The sequence below is a fragment of the Nannospalax galili genome, unplaced genomic scaffold (genome assembly GCF_000622305.1).
Source record: "Nannospalax galili isolate Female #2095 unplaced genomic scaffold, S.galili_v1.0 scaffold18, whole genome shotgun sequence".
In the NCBI taxonomy this organism is placed as follows: domain Eukaryota; kingdom Metazoa; phylum Chordata; class Mammalia; order Rodentia; family Spalacidae; genus Nannospalax; species Nannospalax galili.
The window spans coordinates 12,464,135-12,490,652 of record NW_008346548.1 but is presented as its reverse complement, the minus strand read 5'-3'; the positions used below and the strand labels follow the sequence as shown (position 1 = coordinate 12,490,652).

The following is a 26,518-nucleotide window of genomic DNA, read 5'->3' as shown; positions in this document are numbered from 1 at the left end:
ACACACACACACACACACACACACACACACACACACACACACACTTCTGTACTCCCAGATCCCACATCTATGTATGCAACCTGTGGATCAAAAAAAATTTCAGGAAAAAATTGCACTGTTCTTAAGATAGACTTTTTTGCCATTATTCCCTAACCAATTCAACCATTTATACATTGCATTAAGTATTGTAAGTAATCTAGACAGGAGTAGAAATACATAGGAGGAAGTAAGTAAGCTATGTGCAAGTACTATGCAACATAAGGCACTTATCCAGATTCTGATGTCCTTGGGGGTCCCAGAACAAGTTCTCCGTAGATACTAAAGGACGATCATATAGCCTCCTGGGTAAGAAGCAGTTGAATTTCTGAAGGGAGGTCCCCACTCCTCTCCAAAGCATGTCTTCTAGGAGTGAAGGCAGTGGTTGTGAGGTGCTGTGCCCAGCGATTCTTCACACAGACTGCATATTAGAATCAACTGGTCTGTTTTTTTTTTTTTAAGCCATCAACATAGGATGAATTTGGTAGAAAGGATGCAAACAGAGATCACAGGTGATATGGCTTGGAATGGATGGAGGGATAATCATGGAACCTACTTACCTAACAGTTTTGTAAAACATTGAGTGCTCGGATCACTTAGAGCACCTGGGCTTCACTGATGCCGCCTGTTTGTCAGATTCTGCTAGGTGCTGTGAGTGGAGGCTGAGATGCCTCACTTGTACTCCTAAGGAGCTCAGGGTGCACTAGCAAGATAAGCCCCAAGCCTAATTAACTCTCCCGCAAAGGAGAGAATAGCAAAATGCCATCAGATCACACAAAGGATGAGAAACAGTGATACGTTATTTCTTGTAATAATAAATGGTAAGAGGAGGAGGAAGACAAGCCCACAAAATCCATGACATTGAAGAAAAGAGACGGATGAGATTTGCCAGGGATGAGATAATACTTGTAGGGACAAGCAGTCTTGCACTGAATCAAAGACAAGATGGTGCTACAGTGAACCACATTGTATCTGTCAAGCCCCTGACCCCCCACCACCTTACCTCCCATCTTGTAGGTAATGAGACCTCCATTTGATATTCAAAGCCCAAAGACCTTTTCTCGCTGCTCCTTTGCAGCCCTCATCGGGGACAAGACTGGGATTAGGCCAATGGATACTCCAAGTGTAATGAATGAAGCAGTGATAAGGAGGATGGTGAGGGTCATCTGCAGGGTGACAGGATACTGGTAGTACCATGGCTGAACTGCTCCTGGTGAGGATTCTGGGAATGTGAACCTCCAGTGTCCTACAGATGTATTTATTTTGTGGCACTTTATTTATTTGGTGGGGGGTGCCCTTGTGTGGAGGTCAATTCTGTTTTCACCATGTGGGTTGTAGGGATCAGGTCATCAAGCTTGGTGACAAGTGCCTTTACCTGCTGAGGCATCTCACCAGCCCTATTTTGTTTTGTTGTTCTGTTACTCTGTGTGAGTGTGTGTGTGTGTGTGTGTGTGTGTGTGTGTGTGTTTTACAGTTTTTTTCAAATCAAGAATCTTGACTGAGATAGGATTTTTTCAGTCAGATTGCTCTAGTGATAATTTATGAATGAGGAAATAGGTTAGCCAGGGTCTTGGGTTCAGCATGACTTGACCATATGGATTCCGTGCCTTGCACGGAGAACTTTGAGCAAGAAGGGTGTAAGTGATAAATTTATGACAAAGCTGAAGGTTGCATCTAACTGACTTCTCTATCACATTTGGCCAAATGAGCACTTGAAGTCCACAGTTCTGGCCATTCTGTCTGCAGTAAGGTAGTATGGAGAGGGAGCCATTGACAGTTAGGAAGAAAGGCTTCCACAAATCCAAATGAGGTGGGCTTCTGGCCCAGCCTTGACAGCACTGCACAGAGAGCACCAAGGAGAAAAGCTGTCCTCTCTCCTTCCGTCTACCGGCACCTGTGGGCTGTGTGGTCGTGGACCACATTCATTTGTTCATTCACTATATACCTCAGCTGGACATTGAGAATACTGGAGTGAAAGGACAAGAGACCCATCTTGTTAAAGACTGCAGGTTGGTAGAGGACACAGCATGATAGGTGTTATACTAAACTCATGTTGAGATGCTGGGGAGCAGCCATTGATGTAAAGGGAAGTTGAGATGGCCTCATGGAGGAGGTGGGGTTTGTGATGATTCTTTTTTATTATGTGTATGTGAGTTTATGTGCACCACATGTGTATAGTTCCCAAGGAGACAAGAGAGTGTTGAATATCTCACCTCGAACTGGAGTTACAGGTGGTTGTGAGCCATCTAATATGGGTGCTGGAAACTGAACTTGGGTCCTGTACAAGAGCAGTAAGTGCTCTTAATCACTGAGCCATCTCTTCAGCCCCTTTGAGCTGATTCTTAATACCCAGTGTTGAACAGTGAGTGTGGATAGAGGGTTCCTGCAGGCAGTGAAATTGTGCTGACCAGTGACTGCTGAGCATGGTATAGGGCCAGGGAAGTCATAGACTGTGCAGGTCCTGCTTATCAACCAATAGGAGCCACTGCTTTAGGGTCAGGGTTGGGTTGAGTTGCTCTGGCAGGGCCTAGAATGTCACAGGAGTGCTGAGGGAAGATGCTGACTGGTATCATGATTGATCAGCAGTTCTCAAAGTGTGGTTCCCAGCCATCAGCATTAACATCACTTTGGAACTCACTGGAAATCTATATTCCCAGATCCTTCCCCACACCTCCTGAGTCTGAAATGCCAAGAATGGCATCCAGAAATCAGTGGTTTGAGAGGCACTGAGATGAGTCTGATACCTGCTCAATTTGAGAACTACTGTATGGTCCATGTAAGATATGATGGTGGACCTACCTGAAATAGCAGGGTGAAATGGAGGTCAAGGAATGGGGAAGCTAGCCCAGAGGCTGAGCTAGAAGAAGTGGTGTGGAAGTGGGTGGAGAGTGGGGAGGGGGGTGCCAGGGGAATAGAAAGGGCTAAAGCAGGATCTAGTTGGGCACAGCAATGCCTGTAATCCTAGCATCTGGGAGATGGAGGTAGGGAAATTGTGAATTTAAGGACAATTTGGCCTACATAGCAAGACCCCGTCTCAGAAGACAAAACAAAAAAAATTAACAATAGGCAGAATTGGGCTGTGAAGATGATCACGAGGCAAAGGCTCCTGCCATGTAAGCAATGACAAGCTTGGATCCTCAGAACTCATATAAAAGTCCAGATGAAGTGGCGCCTGTCTGTTATCCCGGCACTCCTAAGGTAAAATGGGAGGCGGAGAGGGGAGAATCCCCTAGAAGCTCACACATCAGCTAGTCTGGAATACAGCATGCAGCAGCAAACAGGAAAGACTCTGCCTTCAAACAAAGAGGAAGGCGAGGACTGGCATTCAAGAATATCTTCCTCCACAGGCGTGCCATGGCATGTGGGCACCCTCACACAAAAACACATACATATACTTCACGTACATGTAAGTAGATAAATATTTTTAAAACATAAAAAAACAAAGTGTTGGTCATTGAATAATTGTGTTCATCATATTTCAGTCACTGTTACAAAATACTTGAGATAATTAATTTATAAAGAGAAAAGTTTAGGCTGGTGAGATGGCTCAGCAGGTAACTATGCTTGCAGCCAAGCTTGACAACTTTATCCCTGGAACACACATGGTAGAACGAGAGAACTAAGTCCTACAAGTCCTCTGACCTTTATGTGCACACCATGGCACACACCTTCACCCCCTCCCACACAAAATAAATGTAATAAAAAAATAAAGAGAAACACTGTATTTTGGCTTTGGTTTTAGAGGGTTCAGTCCATGCCTGGGTAGACCCACTGCTTTGGGCCTCTGGTAGGGAAGGAAGGGCTAGATGTGTATAGCAGTCATATGCCCCCCCCTCAAAAGTAAGAGAGAAAGAAGGGTCTGAGGTCCCACAGTCCCTTTCAAGAGCCCACCCACAATGGCCTAGGGAACTCCCACTGGGCCATACCTTCTCCATCAGGTTCTGTCCTGAGGCCAAGCTTTAGCACAGGGCACTGCAGTACATCCAAGATCAACTTGGAAGTATTGCTGGAACTTCTTCTTCACACAGGTGTCCCTGGTTGGCTTCCTCTTCCTGTTGGGCTTATACATCTCATCCTTAGCCTCCTGTATGGGGGGACTCTACGGAGCACCTCGGATCCTGCAGTGTATTGCCCAGGAGAAAGTGATTCCTGCACTGGCCTTTCTGGGACAAGGGGTAAGTGCCCCCAACTCTCTCTCCCCTCTCCCTCCCTCTCTCCCTCTCTCATGGCTTTTCTGATTTTTCTGATTAAAGGGTCTGGTCATTGTCTCTGGGGTGGAACAAAGCAGGGTGTAAGATGTTATTTTTTCCAGCCCTGTCCCTGAGTGTCTTAGGTAGAGCCAGTTAAATGAAACATCTCACGTGTCCCAGACACTCGGCTTCCCGGTTTTGAGCAGCAGTGAATCAGTGTCTTCTCCTTTGATTGAAAAAAAACACAAAACAAAAACAAAAACAAATTCATGGTCCTCCAAGTTCAGCATAGAAGAAAAAAAATATCTCTTGGTCAAGAGGAAACAGGAAAGCAGGTTTTTGCAGCTCTGACCCTCCAAGGCTCATTGTGTCCTAGTGGAGGGAGATGCTCATGGTGAGTCCCACAAACTGGACTCTGGGTTCTTTGTGAACCATCATAGACCAAACCTTAACTGATACTAAATAGCATGACTGAGTCATGGCTGATCAAAAGAGGCCTTCCTAAAACAACAGAAATAGACACAGGGAATCTCAAGTCTCTGTAATGTGGTTTGTAAGCCGTAATTTATTTTTGTCTTAGTCCCTTCTGATTCCCAGCCTCCATTCCAAAAGGGTGCATGTAAATCAGCGGTAATACTTCCTCCTCCTCCTCCTCTTCCTCCTTTTCTTCCTCTTCCTCCTTCTCCTTACCCCTTCCTCCCTTCCCTTCCCCTTTCCTCTTTTCCTCCCCTTCCTCCTCTTCCTCCCCTTCCTCCCCCTTTCTTCCTGTTCTATCTCCTCCCCTATTTCAGTTTTTTAAACAGGGTCTCACTATGGAACCCAGGGTGACCTTAAATTTGCTTCAATTCTCCTGCCTTGTGTCTCAATCTTCCAAACATTTCTCTATGTATGTGTGTGTATGTGTGTGTGTGTGTGTGTGTGTGTGTGTGCGCGCGCGCGCGTGCACATCTCCTTCCACCATGTGGGATACTTGTGTCTCAATCTTCCAAACATTTCTCTATGTATGTGTGTGTATGTGTGTATGTGTGTGTGTGTGTGTGTGTGTGCGCGCGCGCGCGCCACGTGCACATCTCCTTCCACCATGTGGGTTCTGAGAATTGAACTCAGATTTTTAGGCTTGGCAGCAAGTGTCATTCACCGAGCCATCTAGCTGGCCTGTTTGGTTTCTGAGACAAGTTGGCCTTGGACTTGGAATCCTCCTGCCTCCACCACTTGAATGCTAAGAGTGCAGACAATCACTACCACAGCCAGCTCCTCCTGCTCACCCAGGGCAGCATGGGCTGGGAGGAGCGGTGGTGGCCATCTCGACTACATTTCATGTATGACATGCCTTTATCTTAGTTTTCTTTTACTTCATTTGTTTTGTTTTTTTTTTTATGAGGTACAAGTGACTCAGGGTCCAAAATGGAAAATGATATAAAAGGTATCCACTGATAATTTTTACTCCTACCATGAATCTTTCTACCTATTAACCTACCCCCAACATTGTTTTTTAATCACTGTTTTTCCTTTGTTGTTTGTTGTTTGTTTTGCTGTGTTGGGAATTGAATCCAGAGCTTTGTGACTACTAAGCAAACTACCACTTAGCCATATTGGTTTTGTTTTGTGTCGTGTGTGTGTGTGTGTATGTGTGTGTGTGTGTGTGTGTGTGTGTGTGTGTGCGCGCGCGCGTGCCCATATGCACACGCACAAGCATGTGGAAGTCAGAGGTCAACTTCAGGTATCTTCCTCAATCACTGCTTCACTTTCTACCTTCTTTATTTTGTTTTATTTTTTCAGTCAGAGTCTCCCTGTAGCCCCAGCTGGCCTAGAATTGGCTGTTAACCAGGCTGGCCTTGATTTCATAGAGACCAGCCTGCCTCTGCCCCTTGAGTGCTGGGGTTAAAGGTGTGTACCACCACACCCAGATTTTTACATGAGTGCTGGGAATTCAACCTCAGATCTTCATGATTGTATGCCAGGCACTTTACTGAGCTGCCTCCCCAGGCTCCCAACTAGATTATTTTTTAAAAATATTTTATTATTTTTTAAAATATTTTATTTATTATTTTTATTTTATGTGTGTGAGTGTATTACCTGCATGTATGTGAGTGTACCCATGCTGTGCAATGCCATGGAGGTCAGAAGAGGACTTCGGATTCCCCTGGAACTGAGTTAAGGATGGTTCGTAGCCACCATATGGGTGCTGGGAATTGAACCTGAGTCCTCTACAAGAGCAGTGAGTGCTCTTAACCACTGAGCCATCTCTCCAGCCCCTATTGTCATTTTTTAAATTTTTCTATGTGTATGCATGTATTGCCCGCATGTCGGTAAATGCACCCGTGTCGTGCAATGCCCTCAGAGGACAGAAGAGACTGTCGGAGTCCCTGGACCTGGAGTTATAGGCAATTGTTAGCTGCCATGTGGGTGCTGGGATTCAAACCCGAGTCTTCTGCAAGAACAGTGTTTTTTTTTTTTTTAATTACACCACTAATATTTAATTTTATTTATTTTTTATTTTATGTGTATGCATGTATTGTCTGCGTGTAGGTAAGTACACCCTTGTCCTGCAATGCCCGTGGAGGTCAGAAGAGGCCGTCAGATCCCCTGGGACTGGAATTACATACAGTTGTTAGCTGCCATGTGGGTGCTGGGACTTGAACCTGGGTCTTCTGCAAGAATAACCAGTGCTCTTAACCACTGAGCCATCTCTCCAGCCCCAGAACAGTGTTCTTAAATGCTGAGCCATCTCTCCAGCCCCGTCAACAGATTTTTAAATGAATCCTTCTTTTCCATATTTTTTTACACAACAGGTCATGCCCTCAGAATACTGCTTAGACCTTGCTTTTTCCCCATTTAACATAACCTAGAAATCCATCTTTTATGTGAATGTAAAGAGTTTTCTCATTCTTTTTCCATCATGTTGATGTAATATGGTTTATTTAGTCAGTTCCCTGTAGATTGATGCTTACTTGAGTGACTTCTGATAAACAGTACAGCAACGAGTAATTCTCTTCCTCTCTCTCTCCTGCATGTGACTACTATGGCTACTGTTGTGTGTATGTATGATTTTATATCTATACAGGCAGATATTTTGGATAAATATTTTTAGTGTGATGTTTTTAGAATAGCTTTCGTTTATTGAGAGTTTCATACATGTGTGCAATGATAGTATCTTGATAACGTCTACCCTCAGCTCCCTCTTCCTCTTCCTCCTTCTCCAGAAGTACCTCACTCAACACATCCCCCTCCCACTTTCTGTAACCCACTGACTCCATTTAGTGCTGTGTGATGGAATGCTGACTGATCTCAGTGGCTTGATCATGTGCAGGTAACCATAGCTGCAGAGTGTTCATGAGTGCAGTAGCCATGTTGTGTCCAGAAGATGGCATTTCACAGCACTCCTCCCCATCCTGTGGCTCTTACATTCTTTGTGCCCTCCTTCCAAAACGTTCTCTTAGCCTTTGTAGAGGTTGATACAAATGTCCCATTTAGGACTGAACAATCAACAGTCACTTATTGTCAACATTTTGATCAGTTATAAGTCCCTGAATTAACTACTGCCCACTGCAGAAAGAAATGTTTCTGACCAAGGTTAAGAGCAGTACTAATCTATTGGTATAAACATAAATATGTAGAAGGTAGTTTGATATGTCCATTTAGCAAAGCAACAGTAGTAGGTTCCCTGCTTAGAACCTATGACTTCCCCAGCCTTGGGCTTTTGTCCAGTTTATGGTACCAAGAATGAATTCTTTTCTGTGGAGCAGGCCTCAAATTCCATCAGAAAGTGGTTGGTTGCCCCCATGACAGTCATTCCACTGTTGTACCAATGGGTACATCTTGCTGGAAGGTTAGCATTGTAGCATTTAGGGTTCATTTCTGAGTAATACTATGGATGACTTTTCTCTCCCCAATGACCTGCATAGCACCTTCTGGCATTATGAAAGTTAGCCAGCAAGGAGGAAGTTTTGAGATCAGTTCCAGCTTCATTCTCTGTCCTGAAACCCAAGTGTGGTATTTCTTCAGCAATAGGGTCTTACCAACTGCTTATGATGGACAACCAAGAGCAGTGACAATAACCTGCATTGTTATGGAGGTCTCTGGGAACTCCTTACCAATAACTCGTAGGGAGGTAGCCCACACCTGAAACTGAGCTTAATAATCCGTGTCTTCTAAGCATTGCTTTCCCTACAAGGCACTCATGTTCAAACTCCTTTTTTTTGTTTTTTGTTTTTTGGCTTTTTGAAGCAGGATCTCCCTGTAGCCCCAGCTGTCCTGGAACTCACTATGTAGACCAGGCTGGCCTTGAACTCACAGAGATCCACCTGCCTCTGTCTCCCAAGTGCTGGGACTGCAGGCGTGCGCCACCACGCTCAGCTCAAACTCCTTTTTAAAAAATGTGTGTGTGTGTTTAAAAATTTAATTTTTAATTCTGTGTGCATGGGGGGGGGAGTGATGTGCATGTGCCTACAGAGGCCAGAAGAGGGTGTTGGATCCCCTGAAGCTGGAGATTGTGAGCTGCCTGATATGGGTGTTGGGCACTTAACTCAGATCCTTTGCAAGACCAGTATATGTTCTTAACTACTGAGCAATCTCTCCAGACCCTTAATTATATTTTTCAATTAACTTACAATGTAGTGAGTTCCCATACATAGCTTTAGTTAATTCTACCCCACACCTCCTCTTCTCCCCTGTCCTCCTGCCCCATCCCATCTTAAACCTTTAATCCTCAGTATTCCCCTCCCTCTACTTCCATATCACTGTGTTCTATCCTCTCACCCCTTAAGCCCCCCCAACCCCATCATGGGCCTTTTGTAGCTTCTTGACCTCTACAGACATTCCAAATTAAACATGATTCTAAGAATTTGAAACTAGGACCCATGTGTAAGAGAAAACATGAGGGATTTGTCTTTGGGACCTGGATTACTTCACTTGGTATAGTATTTCAAGTTCCATCTATTTTACATATTTCATTTTTCTTTACAGCTGAATAAAATTCCATTGTGTATATGTACCACATTTTCATTATCCATTCCTCAGTTGATGGACCTCCAGATTGATTCCATTTCCTAGCTACTGCAAATATAACAGCAGTGAACATGGATGTACAAGTATCTCTGTAAGGAGGATATCAAAGCCTTTGGGTATCTGCCCTTGGGTGGAATAGTTGCATCATATGGTGGTTCTATTTTTACCTTTTTGAGGAATCTCTTCCACACCATATGGCTACACCAATTTATACTCCCACAAACAGTGGATAAGTGTTCCCCTTTTCCCACATCCTCACCAGCATTTACTGTCATTTGTTTTCTTGATGATAGCCATTCTAACTTGGGTGAGATGGAATCTCAAAGTAGTTTTAATTTGCATTTCCCTGATGGCTAATGTGCGCATATACCAAACACACTCATACACACACAAAAAAAAAAGAAGAAGAAAAAAAAAATTGAAACCTTTCATTAGGTCAGAGCCCTCATGGTAGAGTCATCTCTGGAAATGCCGTCATAGACACACCCAGAGTTGTGCTTTACTAATCTGTGATGTGTGTCTCAACCCAGTCAAATTGAACATCAGGATTAGCCATTGCAGTAGGATTCTGCTCTGGCCTTTGGGTGGAAGAAGTTGATGAGGCCAAAGGAAAATGTCTGCCTAGCTATGTCCAGGAATGCTGCTTCCTAGAATTTCCTACCCAAATGGGCCCCAGCCTACCTCCACAGTCTGCAAGGGCCTCTCACCACCTAGATAGAGCCAAGGCATGGTTGAGAGTCCATATACGAGTGTGAGTACCCCCACCAAATGGTCTGAAAAGAGAAGGGGTAGGCCCTGAACTGGAGGCGATATATGGCCATCTGCTAATGAAGTCTACACTGGAGCCTGGCCTTCCTCATTATCATGTGGGAATGTTTGCCAAGGAAACAACATAGATATATCTGGTCAGCACGTTATTAGCTTGGTCTGTAACTGTAAATATTTAGACACAGGTGTATGGAATCTCATTTGCACTATTACCTTGAGTGATAGTGTCAGCAAGGACCCTGTCCTGGCTCATTGTTAAATGAGACTTTTTGCCAACCATATAGTAAGAAAGAGCCTTTCGAAATACTGAGATTTACATTTCCCTTATCCTGAATGAGGTTGTGTATCTTTTCTTCTGTATGATAGCTATTTGTATTTGTGTGTGTGTGTGTGTGTGTGTGTGTTGGGTGTGTATCTTTTTTTTTGTATGATAGCTATTTGTATTTGTGTGTGTGTGTGTGTGTGTGTGTGTGTGTGTGTGTGTGTCCTGTAATTATTTTCAACTTCTAAAAGCTCTTTGGTAGGGAAGTTAGCTCTTTTTGATCCATATCACAGATAATTTTCCTTGTTTGTCATGTGTCTTTTAACTTTGGAAGTCCTTTCTCCCCCAATAAAATAAAAAGCTTCTTCATGGGCTGGAGAGATGGCTCAGTGGTTAAGAGCACTGACTGCTCTTGCAAAGGACCCAGATTTGATTCCTAGCACCCACATGGCAACTACAAACCGTCTTTAACTCCAGTTCCAGGGAAATCCAATGCCCTCTTCTGACCTCCGAGGCATTGTACGACATGGGTGCACTCATATACATGCAGGCAGTACACTAATACACATAAAATAAAAATACTAAATAAAATGTATTTTTTATAAAAGATTCTTCATCTATGATTGGCTTGCATTCACTTATTCTCTTTTTTTAATGGAGGAAAATTTAAACACATTTTGAGACATATTCAACATATAGAAATGGGCATAAAATTGATGTAAATAGCTTTAAGAATAACTGTGAGGTAAACACCCTGTAGCCTCTACCCAAGAAGTCTGCCAGCCACATACTCTCCTCCCCACGCTCCTCCTCTCTCTCACTCCATACCCATTGACTTCTGCCAGAATAATTTCTTTGCTTTCTTTATGGCTTTTTCTCAGGTGTCTGCAGACTTTTTTTCTGAAGTGTCAAGGAATATCTGCTTTATTCAGTTTCAGTCTCTGTGGCCTTTGTCACCACTATATAGTTTTGCAGTTGGAGCTCGACAGTTGCCACATATAATACCTGATCCTTTACTTATGGACCCAAATCTGAATTTCGTGGAATTCTCTTATGTAACAAAATGTTCTTTTTATTTTTCCCCCAACTGTTTAAAAATGTAAAGCTATTTGTAGCTCATGGCATAAACAGGCAGCCCTGGATTTGGCTTAGGTACCACAGCATGCAACCCTGAATTCCTCCATATGCATCTCTGTTTGTTTTGTATTTGGGGATATTTCCATATACATAGTGAAATATCTTGGAAATGGTAACCAACTCTAAACACTAAATTCATTTGTATTTCATATACACCTGTCTACATAACCTGAAGGTAATTTTGCACAACATTCTTAGAAATTTTAGGCATGAAATGAAGCGCCATAATGTTGGATTTCCCACTTGTCATAACAGCACTCAAAAAGTTTCAGATTTTGGAGCATTCCAGCATTTCAGATATAGAATGTTTGCACTAAAGATACTTAGTCTGTAAATGGAATTGTGTGTGTTCATGCGTGTGTGCGCGTGTATGCATGTGTGTGCATATGTGTACATGTATGCATGTGTCTATGTGTGCTTGCATGTGCATATGTGTGTGTGTGTGTGTGTGCGCACGCACGTCTGCATGCTATGCTTGGTCACTCACCGCTATGCTGCTGAGGCTCTTCATTTTTACTCGTTTGTTATTTGGAGTCGTATGGATAATGTGATGAATGTCCTTGTAAGCATGGACTTCTTCCACACTACATTCGCATTCCTGGAATTGCAAAATTGCTAGGTGTGGCTGTCTTCACTTACTAGGTAACACCAAACTCCTTTTCAAGGTGTTTATACTAATTTACACTCTTATCAGTAATAGATGGCACCTTCTAGTCCTCAATATTTTTGCCAATACTTGATATTATCAGACTTTTACATGTTTGGTACTCTGGTTAATGTTCAAAAGTACCTCACTGTGGTTTAAATTTGTGTTCTCTAATTACTAATGAGGTTGGGCAACTTTTCATATGGTTGGTAGTCTTTTGCAAAGTACTGGTTCAGATCCTTTACTCATTTTGTTAAGTGGGCTCTCTTTAAATTTTTTTATTAAATTATATTTATTTATTTGTGTATGTAGGTATGTGGTGATCAGGGGACAACTTTCAAGAGTTGCTTCTCTTCTCCCACTGTGTGGGTCCCAGGAATCAAACACAGGTCATCAGGCTTGATGGCAAGCTCCTTTACCCTCTGAGTCATCCTACCCACCCTTTTTCCAATTATTTTATAGAAATTCATTGTATATTGTAGATATCTTTTGCCAGTTATATGTTTTGCAAATTCTTTTTCCCATTCTGCAGCTTGTCCTTTCATTTCTTCTTGGCATCTTTTGGTGGAGAGAGGTCCTTGCTGGCCTGTTTTATCTCTTCATAGTCTACCTGTATCACAATCTTGGCCTGGACTACTGTGTTCTTCAGTGTACCCAAGACGCCTTTTAAAGTTCTCCTGTGTTTCTGAGGATTTAGTTGATTTGCAGTTATTGTATTATTAGAATCTGTTAACAGCTTTAACAAATGTACCCAAAAGTAATTCTCAAACATAAAAGTTTTTTTCCAACGCCCCCCCATCTTCTTCCTTCTCTTCTTCTTAGATTGTTCCAGGGAAGGTGTCTCGGGTTTGCATGGGTTCCGATCCTTAGAAGCTCAGGCTGACTTCAGAGAGTTCTGGGGATTGCTTTAGGGTGGAGGTTCAAAGTTAGGAGGTGCTTCCATAAAGCTAGTGTTTAAAACCATGAGTCTGGGTTAAATCACCTAGGGATTGAGTCTAGGTGGAGAAGAGAGAGGTCTAGGGGGTGAAGCCTGGGCCCACTTTAACTGCAGTGCTCTGAGACATGGAGAACTGGTTAGGGAGACTGAAATGGAACAGCCAGTGGAGAGGGAGACACATGGAGAGAAGCTGGGGGAAGGCTTTCAGAGAGGAGAGGGATCAGCTGGACCAAGTGAAGTTTTTAGGCAAAGATGAAAGGACCAAGAAGTGAATACTGCTTTGAGCCCAAGAACCTTGTCAGTGGCTATGATAGTTTAAAAGAGAAGCAGTTAGCACATATTCCCAGTCCTGACCCCTCCTCCATGAATGCCAGGTGTGTATAATCATGTGTGCACTTGTTCATGCACTTGTGCCTCTATGTTAGCAGAATTCCCTTGCTCAACCACCGGTGATTCTGCTGTGACTTCTGGGAGCACACAGACCCCTTGTCCCTGAGCTATGCACCCAGCCTGGGGCCAGTGGAGAAGATCAGTGCTTTAGAATTACACTGGGGCCTCCCGTTTCAGGGTGTTAAACCCAAAGACTTCCAGTTATACAGTAATGCCCTGGGTTAATACTAATAGAATCCACACCCATGGCATTTAGGAGGCTACTGCATGTCAGTGCTGTGTTAGCATTTTCATGATTAGCTTTTATTTCACAATGACCCTGTGAGTTGGGTATTACTATCCCAAGTGTACAGATGAACAATCTCATGGAGAGAAGTTCCTGAGACATTATATCTGGTTTCTATCATTTAATCCTAAAATTTCTGAAACTTTCTATCTGAAATTTCAAGGTCCTATATCTTATTTTGTTCCTGCAGAAGGGGCCAAATAAAACTCCCGTGGGAGCCATCTGCCTGACTAGCTTGGTGACCATGGCCTTTGTCCTCGTGGGTCAGGTGAACGTCTTAGCACCCATCGTCACCATCAACTTCATGCTGACCTACATCGCAGTGGACTACTCTTACTTCTCCTTATCCATGGCTCACAGAAGCCTCCCCCAGGTGCCTGAGCCAGTGCTCAGAGAAAGTCCAGGAACTCTGTCCAGCTCTGAGCACCTGCTCCAGGAGAAGCCTCCCAGCTATGGCTCTGACAGCCCTTCCAGAAGTCTCTCTGAGGGTACTCTGCTAGAATTCACCAAGGACATGGATCAGCTCCTCCAGCCAACCAGGAGACTTGAGAGTAGCCAGACTGGGTCAGGAGAGGGAAACAGGGTCCCAGAGAGGCAGAAAAGGAAACTCAAGAAGGCCACCAAGCAAACTCTACAAGACAGCTTCCTCTTAGACCTCAAGTCTCCTATATTCTTCCCTGCTGAGGACCCTGACAAGCCGCTAACTGCTTCCTGGGAGAGGCAAGAGTCCTATCAGAGCCTGCGTACTTTTGGGAATGAATGGACTCACTGTGGCGGAGCACCTGGCCAACTTGTTCCTGAACTGGGCATCCAGCCAAGTGTGAGTAGAGAAGGTAAGGATTTGGGAAGTACATTGGGGCCTCCTATTTTGGAGTAACCACTGGTTACTTTGCCTACCCAGTTATTACAACCTAGATTTATAACCTTTGGTAATTTTAATATTTATTTCAAAATGTTGAAATGTTGTTGCCAGTTAAATTATTTATAATCCTACCCTGTTTATTTTAATCAGAAAGGCCTATTCCTGTGTATATGAGCTGGGAGCCAGCGCTAGAAACTGAGTTATCATTTTCCTTTCACTCAAAATTCCGCTGAGGTATAAGCCACTAAATCAGACCAGTTTATTCTTTGATGAGGACTCTTCTTACTGCTTGGTGAGGACTTGCTATGTGTTTTTGATAAGAGATGTAATTTAAGGAGGGAAGGATTTATTTTGGTTTTCAGTGTGAGAAGTGTCAGCCTCTACTCGGCTAGCTCTGTTGCTTTTAACCCTGTGGCAAGCCAGGAGCATCACGGTAGAAAGAAAACAGCAGGAGAAAGACACCCACCTTATGGCAGCCAGGAAGCAGAGAGTAAAATAGGAAGGATACACCCTAGTGACATACTCCTCCAGCCAGGCCCTACCTCTCGATAGCCCATTCAGTATCAATCCATCAGTGTAATCCATTGATGAAGTTAGCACCCTCGTAATCCAGTCACCTCTCAATAGCTCTACTAGCTAGGCACCAAGCTCTCAGCATCTGAGGCTTTTAGGGGGCACTATTTATTCATATCATAATAATAGATTAAGTTGATTGCTTCAGGTATTTTTTTCAGCAACAGAAAGCTGGCTTATACAGTCTGTTACTTAAGGTAGTAAGTACAATAAATATCATTGCACTTTTTCCATTTTATAAATGAAGACCCTGTGGTCCAGTGAGGTCATAGAAAAGTCACAGAGCTTATTCTTTCTGCAACTTGACATACCCACCAAGTAACTGTATTTAAAGTCTAGATACTTTGTATTACACACCATCTCCTGTGATCTGTACTATCCATTCTTAGCATATTTTCCTGTGATCCAAGATGTGGCAGCTGGAGCTTTGCCATCACATCTTATTCTAGGCAATATGAAAAGGAAAGGAAGAAGAACAAGAGTGAGTCTCCAAACTAAGTCACTTGGGAGGCCTTCCGTAAAGGTTTCATTCTGCCTTGCTGTGATTCTGTGGTTGTTATGTGATTTATTATTGTTATTATTTCTTTTTTATTTAGTTATGTGATTAACACAAGCTGCAAGAGAGGCTGGCAGGTGTTCTGTTGTTGGTTTTGGTTTGTTTGGGTTTTTTGTTTTTGTTTGATTTTTAGTTTTTGAGACAGGATCTCACCATGTAGCTGTCCTGGAACTCACTGTGTACACCAGGTTGGCCTTGAACTCACAGAAATCCACCAACGTCTGCCTCCCGAGTGCTGGGATTAAAGGCATGCACCACCATGCCCAGAGGCAGATGCCTTTTTACCTTATAAAAATGCCGGTGCCAGCCGGCCAAGACGGACAGTACCTGAAAGGGGGAGTGAAGATTGAAAGAAAAAACAAGAGACAGAGAAAAGATACTTGGGAGGACTGTCAGTAGAGACTGCAGCCCCAGTTTATTTTAGCTCAGCCTTTTTATACAGAAGAACATCAGAGATAGCCACCGGTTTGCTTAGCTCAATTAGCTTCAACAGCTGTTTTTCCCACCTGTATCTGAGGGTCAAGGAGCGGTCAAATACTTGTGAACTCCACCATATAAACACATTCCTCCTGACTTAGCAGATTAGGTACTGGTGTGCAAAACACAAACTCTAAGTAAACAAGCAAGCCTGCCACAGCTCAATGTACATAATGGCTGCGCTTGTATCAATAGCTCCCAACATCAAAAATTATGAGTTGCTTGTTTTCTTTATCAGGATGGAGATAAAGTGGCAACTGTCAAGTCTATGTCACAATTACAGTGTTAATTTCCAAGCTCTTTGGTTGTAACCTGATTCACCTGGTTTTTTGTTTTTTGTTTTTTTGGTCTTTTTGAGACAGGGTCTCCCTGTAGCCTCAGCTGTCCTGGATTCACCATGGAGACCAGGCTGGCTTTGAACTCACAGAGATCCCCCTGCCTCTGCCTCCCAAGCGCTGGGATTAAAGGTGTGCGCCACCATGCCCAGCCTCACCTGTATTTTTACTTTTAAAAAAATTCGAACATTGAGCAGGGTTTGGTGGTGCACGCCTTTAGTCCCAGCACTTGGGAGACAGAGGCAGGCGGATCTCTGTGAGTTCAAGGTCAGCCTGGTCTACATAGTGAGTTCCAGGACAGCTGGGGCTATAGAGAGACTGTGCCTCAAAAAGACCAAACAACAACAACAAAAAAAAACATCATCCATTCTTGTTTTATGGATATAACGGATTTCACTTTGTCCTTGATGGACTTCATTGCTCGCTCTTCTCCTCTTAAAGAAAGCAGCAGTTTGTCTGCTCCAGACACTGTTCTTCTTTTCACTTGATTTTTGCTTTTATTATCTCTCTAAATTCTTTTCACCACTCTTTCCCTCTCTCCCTCCCTCTCTTCCTACCTCCTTCCCTCTTCCTCCTTTTTCCCTTCTTCCTTTACTGCCTCCCTCCTTTTCTCCTTTATTTAGAGACTTTTATTGGAGTATCTATCTTTCCATACTTATAAGTGAAGTATACTTGGCCCTCTGTATCTGTATCTACATCTATAGAACATTCAATCAACTACAGATGAAAAATATTTGGGAAAAAGTTGAATTGCTTCTGTCTTGTCCTGTATTGGTCCTATGGTGATTGTGTTTATACTGAGCTTGTACATTATTACTATGGTTTGATCCTTATTCACTAAATTATAGTTTAATAGTTAGTTATATAATATTCACATCATAACAGGTTCTATAAGGAATGCAGAGATAATTCAATATATGGGAGAATGCTTGTAAATTATGTGCAAATGTTTTATAATGTGAGATAGGAATTTTAGTATCCATAGGGGATCCTGAAACAACTTTCCAAATGGATGCCAGGGGACAGGTGATTGTACTGAGAAACCACTTGGAAGACCTGAACATGGCAGGGCTTGCTGGTTAGGGCACCTTACTGCAGAATGATTGGGAATAAGCTGGCCTCTTCATTGGCGCAAATATGAAGAGCAAGAGGGTTTTCTCTGGAGTTCCTTTGTTCTTTTTGAGTCTAATCTGTGGGGAGGGGAGTCACAGATGTTGACATTCATTCTGGGAGTACAGTGAAATGAGGGAGCTGGGGAGTCCTATTGTATAGGGGTAGCCTTCAGCTCCCCCATTCTTTGTTGCTTCTGTGCCAAGTGTAGACACACTGGCTGGATTTCTTCATAGGAAAACCACCTTGGGTAGGAGGTTGCAAAAGAAGGGGTTGATTTGTGGCTTCATGGGCAGAGGAGAGGATCTTAGTATACAGTAGATACGGATCTGCCACCAAACCCCCAGTCCTAGTCAGCTTGTGAGACATGACACGTCCTAGCCCTGAGCTTTGCTCCCCCCCCGCCCCCGCCCATAGATTGGGAGTCTCCTGTCTTTGAGACCTGGAGTTCATCTCTTCCCCTCTGCTCAGGCTGTCCCCACTGTCACCTCTCTACCTTCCAAGCCTTGTTTCTGTCTTCTCTTTGTTTGGGGGGTTTGTGCGTTTTTATCTTTTGAGTGAGTTTTAGGAGAGATATGTGGTCAGTCTGTGATTTAGTCTTTAAATTTACCTTTATGTATTCATTTAGAGAGAGAGAGAGAGAGATCCTGTGCCATGGCAAATGTGCTATGTGCTGGCGTAAAGGTCAGAGGACAAGCTACAGGAGTCAGTTCTCTTCTTCTACCATGTGGATCATGAGGACTGAACTCACGTCCACCTCCAGCTTGGTGACAAGTACCTTTACTCACTGAATCTGTGACTTTTTTTTTTTAATGAATGAAGTGGCCACTACCCAGCCACCCAGTCTTACAAATGCCAGAGCTCTGGTTGGCTGCTCCCTCCGTCTTCCTCTTTACTGCCCTTTCCTTAGGGCAGACACTCTTTGTCACATGTTTGTACTCTTGCCACATCCCCACACCAGTGTCCCACCTCCAGACTCTCCCTGATCCTGCTCCATGCACTACTCATGAAATGGCCTTTCCCTGTTGCTTAGAAACCTTTGCCAGAATCCCACCCCTTTTATTAAAATCCAGCTCTGTGTCCTGTGCACAGTTCCTCACAGTCCTGCCTTCACCTACCTCTGGGCCACATACTCTTGACAACTCATGCAGTGTGAATTGCCACTGAACCCAAACTAGGGCCCTAAATTCATCTTGTTCTACTCCTACCTGCCTTGTATATCCTGTGCTGTCTCCTCTGATCACTTCCCCTCCTCCTCCTTTCTCTACTCAGAAAAGTCTGAAGCTGTTTAAAGCCCATTTGATTTTTTTTTTTTTTTTTTTGAGACAGAGTTCACTGGCTGTTCTACAACTTGCTATGTAGACCAGGCTGGTCTTGAGATCACAGAGATCCACCTGCCTCTGCTTCCATGTGCTGGGACTAAAGCACCATGCCCCGTCCCCATCTGAATTTTTGAAGACTTTTACTTGTTTTTCTTCTTTCCAGTTCTGGGAATCAGACCTAGCCTCTTATGTGTGCTAGGCAAATGTTCTACCACTGAGCTATACCTCCAGCTCCAAGACTTTCACCTTTTTTTGAGAAGAACTTACAGAGTTCTTTCAGGGTACAACTATAACATTTAATTCATATGAATGGCTTAAACTATCGTGTTTAATGACTAGTACATTTGTATCGCATTTGTTTACACATTGGTGTCCAGGCCTATTCATCTGCTTGTGTTAGGGAAAATGATCATTTGTTTTCTTCCTTTGCCATTAGACTGTGAGCTTCCCTGGATTACACACTGGGCCTTTTCACCTTCACATCCATCACAACATTTCTACCTAGTATGAGGGACACAGGAAACATGGTAAAGCTTAGTTAGATAGAAGAGGGGATGTGGCCCCAAATTGAAACACTAATCAGTAAAATAGAATACAAGAGTTAAACTGTTATACAGACTTAGTCTTTGACAAGCCAGATGTCATAAAATGATAGGAATCAAATAAAAACTAAATATTTTATATTAAATGGATTACAAAATAACTTGGAACTGTACTTTTATACCTTACACAGATTCCTTATTTATAACAGCTGGGCAAGAGAGAGATTTCTATTATGGATATCATCAAAGAAAAAAGGAACTGATTAACTACAAATAAAAAAAATTTGTACAATACAGTCTCACAGAAGGAAACTATTATCCTGACAAACACAACTGATAAAAGCATATCTTCTAAAGCATATTATTTTTAAAAAACAAGAAGGCCAAAATCCAGATTCTTCTAAGGAGAGGTCAGGAGACACATACACAGCTTACATTTGAAAAAAGAAATCAGTGAGCAGATTTCTTCATATTCGTTAAACGAAGTTTTATTGTTAAATATACTTTGTCAATACCTAAAGTTAGAGGTTTTGTTGAGTATGTTCTATGAGACTCAGTGATGTCTTTAATGTGACTTGTTTCATCCTTGAGCCCAGAGTTAGGCTCTATTTAGCCTTTTGCCCATGTTAAAACCAAGACTTAGAGAGGTTGGACACTTTCTCAGGATGTAAGACAGTCAGAATCTGAGCTTAGATTTGTCTGACTGTAAAAGCACAATGTACAGTGTATCCTACTTGCTGAGAGTACCTACCATGCACCAGGCTGATTAAATGAACACAACCTAAGTCAACCTGGAAATGTCATTGCAGCTGGGTATGGTGGCCCATATATGTGATCTCAGCACTCAGAAACTGAGGCAGGAAGGTTACTAGGAGTTTGAGACCAACTTGGGCTACATAGTAAGTTCCAGGATAGCCTGGGCTACTGAGTAAGCCCCTGTCTCAAAACAACAAAGATAACATTTCATATTGCATAAGTTATTAACAGTTTAGATACAGGTCTGTGGTAATCAGGTATACTTTTTCAAAAAAATTTTAATGAGATTTTGTAATATCATATGAGTTCTTAATCAAATTTAGACCCCCTCCTCCATCCATGTCCCCCCATCCCTCCATCAAACCTCATGTATTCCACCATACATGTTAAGTCCTATCCAGTCAAGCATGTGTATCCAGATTTCCTTCAGTGTAGATTTGTCCACTGGAATCTAGTCGCCCCATCTAGAGATCATAAATAAGGCCTAGTCTCCAAGAGTTCTCAGTCTAGGGCTGGCCCACCAACCATTTCTCTTCCCCCCTTCTGGGACCTTGTTTAATTGAGTTGGTATGGGTCCTGTGCTTGATGCCACCATTGCCACATGTTCACATGTGCAAGCTTCCAGTGGCCTGAAAGCCTCTGCTTCCCTGTGTTCATGAACCAGCCCTGGCTCTTAAAATCTTTCTGCCCCCTCTTCCGTTATGGTCCCTGAACCTTGAGTGGGTGAGTCCCAATATACAAGTCCTATCCAAGGATACACACTCTGCAGTTCTTATTCTTTAAAACTTGGCCAGTTGTGACCTTCTGTGTGCATCACACTCTGTTGTATAAGGAAACTTTACTGGTGAGAGTTGAGAGATGCATTAGTTTTCTCTCTGCCCTTTGTTCCGCTATGTTCTATGAGCCTTAGGTGTAGAGGTTCAAGGTTCAACTGTAGATGTTTTATGTTGCCTAGTCCTGGGAATCTCTCAGACATACCTTCTCTGTGTCTGATCAATTGTGAAACACTGCAGTAGCCTCCATCTGTTGTAAAAAGGAGCTTCTTTGATTAGTGGTGTATGGTATGCTCGTCTGTAAATATAAGGATCCATATTTAGCATATGATAAGAAATTTCATTTGTCCAGAGATATGAGACAGGGTTTTCTCTAGGATCTATGTCCTCTCCTGCTGTGTATTTGGCTGAGTTTACAGTGCCACCCATGAGTTTGAGAGAGCTTTCAGTCCAATTAGATAGCTGTTGATTGCCCCCCAGATAACAGTGCCACTACTGCACCAATAGAGGTAGTTTGCCGTGCTGGTCATTATGGTTATTGGACTTTAGGGATGGGTAGGACCACTGATTGTTTTTCTCCCTTGACAGTTTGCATATTATCATCTAGCATTATGATAGCTAAACTTTGGGTTAGAAGGCCTCCAGGTCAGTTCCTGCTCCAAGTCCTATATCTAAAGGATGTCCTGTCTTCAGCAGTAGGGTCTTATTTACTAGTTCTGGGAGCTAACTAAGAGGTTTGGCAATAGCCTGTTATTTTGGGAGTCTCCTGGACCACTCTCACCAACTACTCAAAGGGAGATCTCTTCTGTCTGGCACTGTGTTCCTTGCCAAGCGGCTCCCAGGTATACATATGCACTAATGTTTAGACACTGTATGTACATTTCTTGTGGAGTTTCAGGAGCATCACATTTCCCTCTGGGTTTCCTAGCCTCCCAAGATTCATTCATTGCTACTCTTTTTTCTTTCCATCCCGCCTCTCTCCTCCCTCCCCAGTCCCAGCACCCCCATTATCCCCTCCTCCTACACCTTTCATGGTACTTGTCTCCTGTTATGCCCCTCTCTTGAGTTTCCTCCCCCCACACACACCGTGGCTCCTTGCATGTCCTTCCCTCCTCTCCTCCCTGTTGAGCACTGCCACTACCCCCCCATAATGTCCATTCCCTATTATCCCCCTCTTTCAGGTTCTTTCTTTTCCTTTACCTCCATGTATCCTTTCCATTTCCATGAACCCTGGTGTTACATCAGAATATATATATTCACATATAAGGGATTGGTGCTACAATCTGAAAACAAGGGCAAACATACATTGCTTGCTTTTCTACATTTGTATTACCTCACCTAGCTGCTGAGTAGAACTCCATAGTATAAATGTAAGACATTTTCATTATCCATTTGTCAGTTGAGGGACATTTAGGTTGTTTCCATTTCTTAGCTATTTGAAGAGAGCAGCAACAAACATGGATGCACAGGCATCTCTACAATAGGATGAGTCCTTTGGGTATATGTCAAGGAGTGGTATAACTGGATCATAAGGTAGATTCATTTTTAGTTTTTTGAGTTATCCACACTGCTTTCCATAGTGGTTACGAGTTTGCATTCCCACCAGCAGTGAATGAGCATTCCTCTTTCTCCACATCCTCTCCAGCATTTGGGGTCTTCTTTCTCTTGATCTTAGTCAGTCTGACTGAGATAAAATGGAATCTTAAAATGGATTTTATCTGCATTTCTCTAATTACAAAGCATGTTGAGCACTTTTTAAGGTGCTTCTTAGCCATTTTTATTTCTTTGTTTGAGAACTCTCTGTTTAGGTCTATAGTCCATCTTTTTGTTGGGTAGTTTATTTTCTTTTTTTAAAAAAATGTGTCATGCAATATCATGGAGGTCAGAAGAGGCTGTCGAATTCCCCTGAAACTGGAGTTAAGGACGGTGCTTAGCCTCCATGTGGGTGCTGGGAGTCGAACCCGGTTCCTCTGCAAGAGCAGTCAATGCTCTTAACTGCTGAGCCATCTCTCTAGCCCCTGGTTCATTTATTTTCTTGTTTCTTTGGTTTTTGTATATTCTGGCTATTAATCCTCTGTTGGATGTGAAACTGGTAAAGATTTTTTCCCACTCAGTGGGTTTCCTCTTCCATTCCTTGGTTGTTTCTTTTGCTGTACAGAAGCTTTGTAGTTTAATGAGGTCCAACTTATTGATTGTTGACCTTAGTACCTGAGCAGCTGGTGTCTGGTTTAGAAACTTCTTTCCTACACCTATATCTTGGAGGGTACTGCTTATGTTTTCTTTTAGCAGTTTCCAAGTTTCAGATTTTATATTGAGGTCTTTGACCCATTTGGAGTTGACTTTTGTGCAGGGTGAAAGATAAGGGTCCAATTTCATTCTTCTGCAGGTGGAGATCCAATTTTGCCAGTACCATTTGTTGAAGATGTTGTCTTTTCTCCATTGTTTGTTCTTGGCACCTTTGTCAAATGTCAGGTGACTGAAACTGCATGTACTCATGTTTGGGTCTTCTGTTGTGTTCCATTGATCTATATGTCTTATTTTTGTTCTAGTACTATGTGATTTTTATGACTATAACTCTGTAATGTAGTCTGAAATCTGGTATGGTGATCCCTCCCCCAGTGTTCTTTTTACCCAAAATTGCTTTGGCTATCTGGAGTCTTTTGTGGTTTCATAAGAATTTTAGGATGATTTTTTTCAAGCTCTGTGAAGAATGTCATCAGTATTTTGATTGGCATTGCATTGAATCTATAAATTGGTTTTGGTAAGATCATTTTTACAATACTGATTTTACCAATCCATGAGCATGGTAGGTCTTTCTATCTCCTAGTGTCTTCCTCTAGCTCTTTCTTTAGAGTTTTGAAATTTTCATTGTATAGCTCTTTAATGGCTTTGGTTAGGTTTATTCCTAAATATTTTTAAGTTATTGTGAATGGGAAGGTTTCCTTAAATGTTTTTTCTGATTGTTTGTTATTGGTATATAGAAAGGTTACTGATCTTTGTAAGTTGATTTTGTAACCTGCCTCTTTACTGAAAGTATTAATAACTTCTAACAGTTTTCTAGTGAAATTTTTGGGATCTCTTAGGTATAATATCATATCATCTGCAAATAGAGATAATTTGACCTCTTCTTTTCTAGTTAGTGCTCCTTTAATTTCCTTCTCTTGTCTTACTGCTCTTGCAAGAGTTTCAAGCACTGTATTGAAAAGGAGTGGAGATAGTGGACTGCCTGGTTTTTCTCCATTTAGAATGATAATGGCTATAGGCTTGTTGTGTATAACTTTAATTATGTTGAGATATGTTCCCTCTAGACCAGTTCCTTCTAGGACTTTTAACATGAATGCATGTTGGATTTTGTCAACGGCCTTTTCTGCATCTATTGAGATTATCATGTGGTTTCTGTCTTTAAGTCCATTTATATGTTTTATTACATTTATTGACTTAAGATGTATATTAAACTATCCTTGCATCTCTAGAATAAAGGCAACTTGATCGTGGTGGATGACCTTTTGATGTGTGTCTGTATGTGGTTTGCAAGTATTTTGTTGAGTGTCTTTGCATCTGTATTCATTAAGGGTATGGGTCTATAGTTTTCTCTTTTTTTGTTGTATCTTTACCTGGTTTGGGTATTCAAGTAATACTGGCTTCATAGAAGTAGTTTGGGAGTTCTCCTGCTGTTTCTATCTTTTTGAATAATTTAAGCACTATTGATTTGTAGATCTTCTTTGAATGTCTGGTAGAATTCTGCTGTGAATCCATCTGGGCCTGGGCTTTTTTAATCAAAAGGTTTTGTATTACTGCTTCAATTTCCTTATTTGTTATGGGTCTGTTTAGGCTGTTGATCTCCTCTTGGTTTAACTTTGGTGGTGGCCATGACTTTAGAAATTCATCCATTTCTTTTAGATTTTTTAATTTAATGGAATATAGATTTTTAAAGTATTCCCTTACAATATTCTGGGGTTTTTTTGGTGTCTGTTATGTTTCCCTTTGTCTCTGATTTTGTTGATTTGGATTTGCTCTTTCTTCCTTTTGGTTAACTGGGCTAAGGGTTTGTCTATCTTATTTAGCCTTTCAAAGAATCAGGTCTTAGATTCATTGATTTTTTTGTATTGTTTTCTTTGTCTCTATTTCATTAATTTCTGATGATTTATGGGTTTGGGGTTGTTTTTTTCTTGCCTTTCCAGAGTCTTGAATTGTACTGTTAAGTCATTTAAATGTGCTCTTCTTATTTTTTTAATGTAGGCACTAAGAGCTATAAACTTTCCTTTTAGGACTGTTTTTAAGGAGTCCCACAGGTTTTGTTGTGCTGTATTGTCATTTTCATTTAGTTCCAGAAATACTTTATTTCTTTCTTAATTTCTTCTTTGACCCATTCATCATTCAGGATTGTGTTGTTTAATCTCCATTAGTTCATGTAGTTACTAGAGCCTCTTTTCCTGTTGATTATAAACTTTATTGCACCATGATCTTAATAGAATGAGTGGAATTACTTCAATTTTTTATATTTATTGAGATTTGTTTTGTGTTCTAGAATATGGTCAATTTTAGAAAAACTTGCATGGGCTGCTGAGTAGAAACTGTATTCTTTGGTGTTTGGGTGGACTATTCTGTAAGTCCATTTCATGTAGGATGTCATTTAATTCAGATTTCTTTCTGTTTATTCCTTGTCCAGTTGACCTGTCTATTGAAGAATGTGGGGTATTAAAGTAGCCCACTATTACTGAGTTGGTGCCAATCTCTGTTTTATAGTCCTGGACTACTGATTTTTTGCAATTGGCTGCTCCAGAGTTTGGTGCATAAGTGTTCATGATTGTAATATCTTCTTGGTCAATTGTCCCTTTGATTAGAATAAAGTAACCCTCTTTATCTCTTCTGATTAGTTTAACTTGAAATCTGTTTTGTCAGATATTAGAATTGCAACACCTGCTTGCTTCTTAGAGACATTTGCTTAGAAGATTTTTTTTCTATCCTTTCACCCTATCCTTGAAGGTGAGATGAGTTTCTTGAAGACCGATTCCACTAGTCTTTGTCTTTTGACAGGGGAGTTGAGGCCACTGATATTTAGTGTTATTATTGAAAGATGTTTACTGGATACAGTCATTTTAATATCTTTGTGTTTGTGGGGCCCTATTTTGCCTTCCCATTATAATACCATTCTTTGTTTTCTTTCTGTAGCCTCTTGGGAATAATCATTCCTTTCTCAGTCCTTTGTATTGCTTCAAGTATTCTCTGTAGGGCTGGTTTGGTGGACATGAATTCTTTCAGCCTATTAGTGTCATGAAAAATCTTCCATTCCCCTTCAACCATTATAGATAATTTTGCTGGATAAAGTATTCTGGGTTGGCACCTATGGTCATTTAGAACTGAGAATACTTTAGTCCAGACTCATCCTACTTTCCTAGTTTGCATTGAAATGTCAGCTGTAATTCTGATGGGTTTTCCTTTATATGTAACTTGGGGTTTAACTTGTTGTTTTTCTCCAGCAACTTTCAGTACCCTCTTTTTGTTCTGTACATATAATGTTTTTACTATAATATACCGTGGGGACTTTCTGTT

General features: G+C 41.9%; 1 protein-coding gene across 1 annotated transcript in view; it reads left to right on the top strand.

The window, feature by feature from the left end:
• Positions 1-26,518, top strand: part of Slc12a8 (solute carrier family 12 member 8) — a 164,662-nt gene that overhangs the window by 119,640 nt on the left and 18,504 nt on the right. The window contains exons 8-9 of the mRNA XM_008842992.3: positions 4,065-4,211; positions 13,850-14,492. Of these exons, the coding sequence (XP_008841214.1) occupies positions 4,065-4,211; positions 13,850-14,492 (790 nt within the window). The remainder of the gene's footprint in view (positions 1-4,064; positions 4,212-13,849; positions 14,493-26,518) is intronic.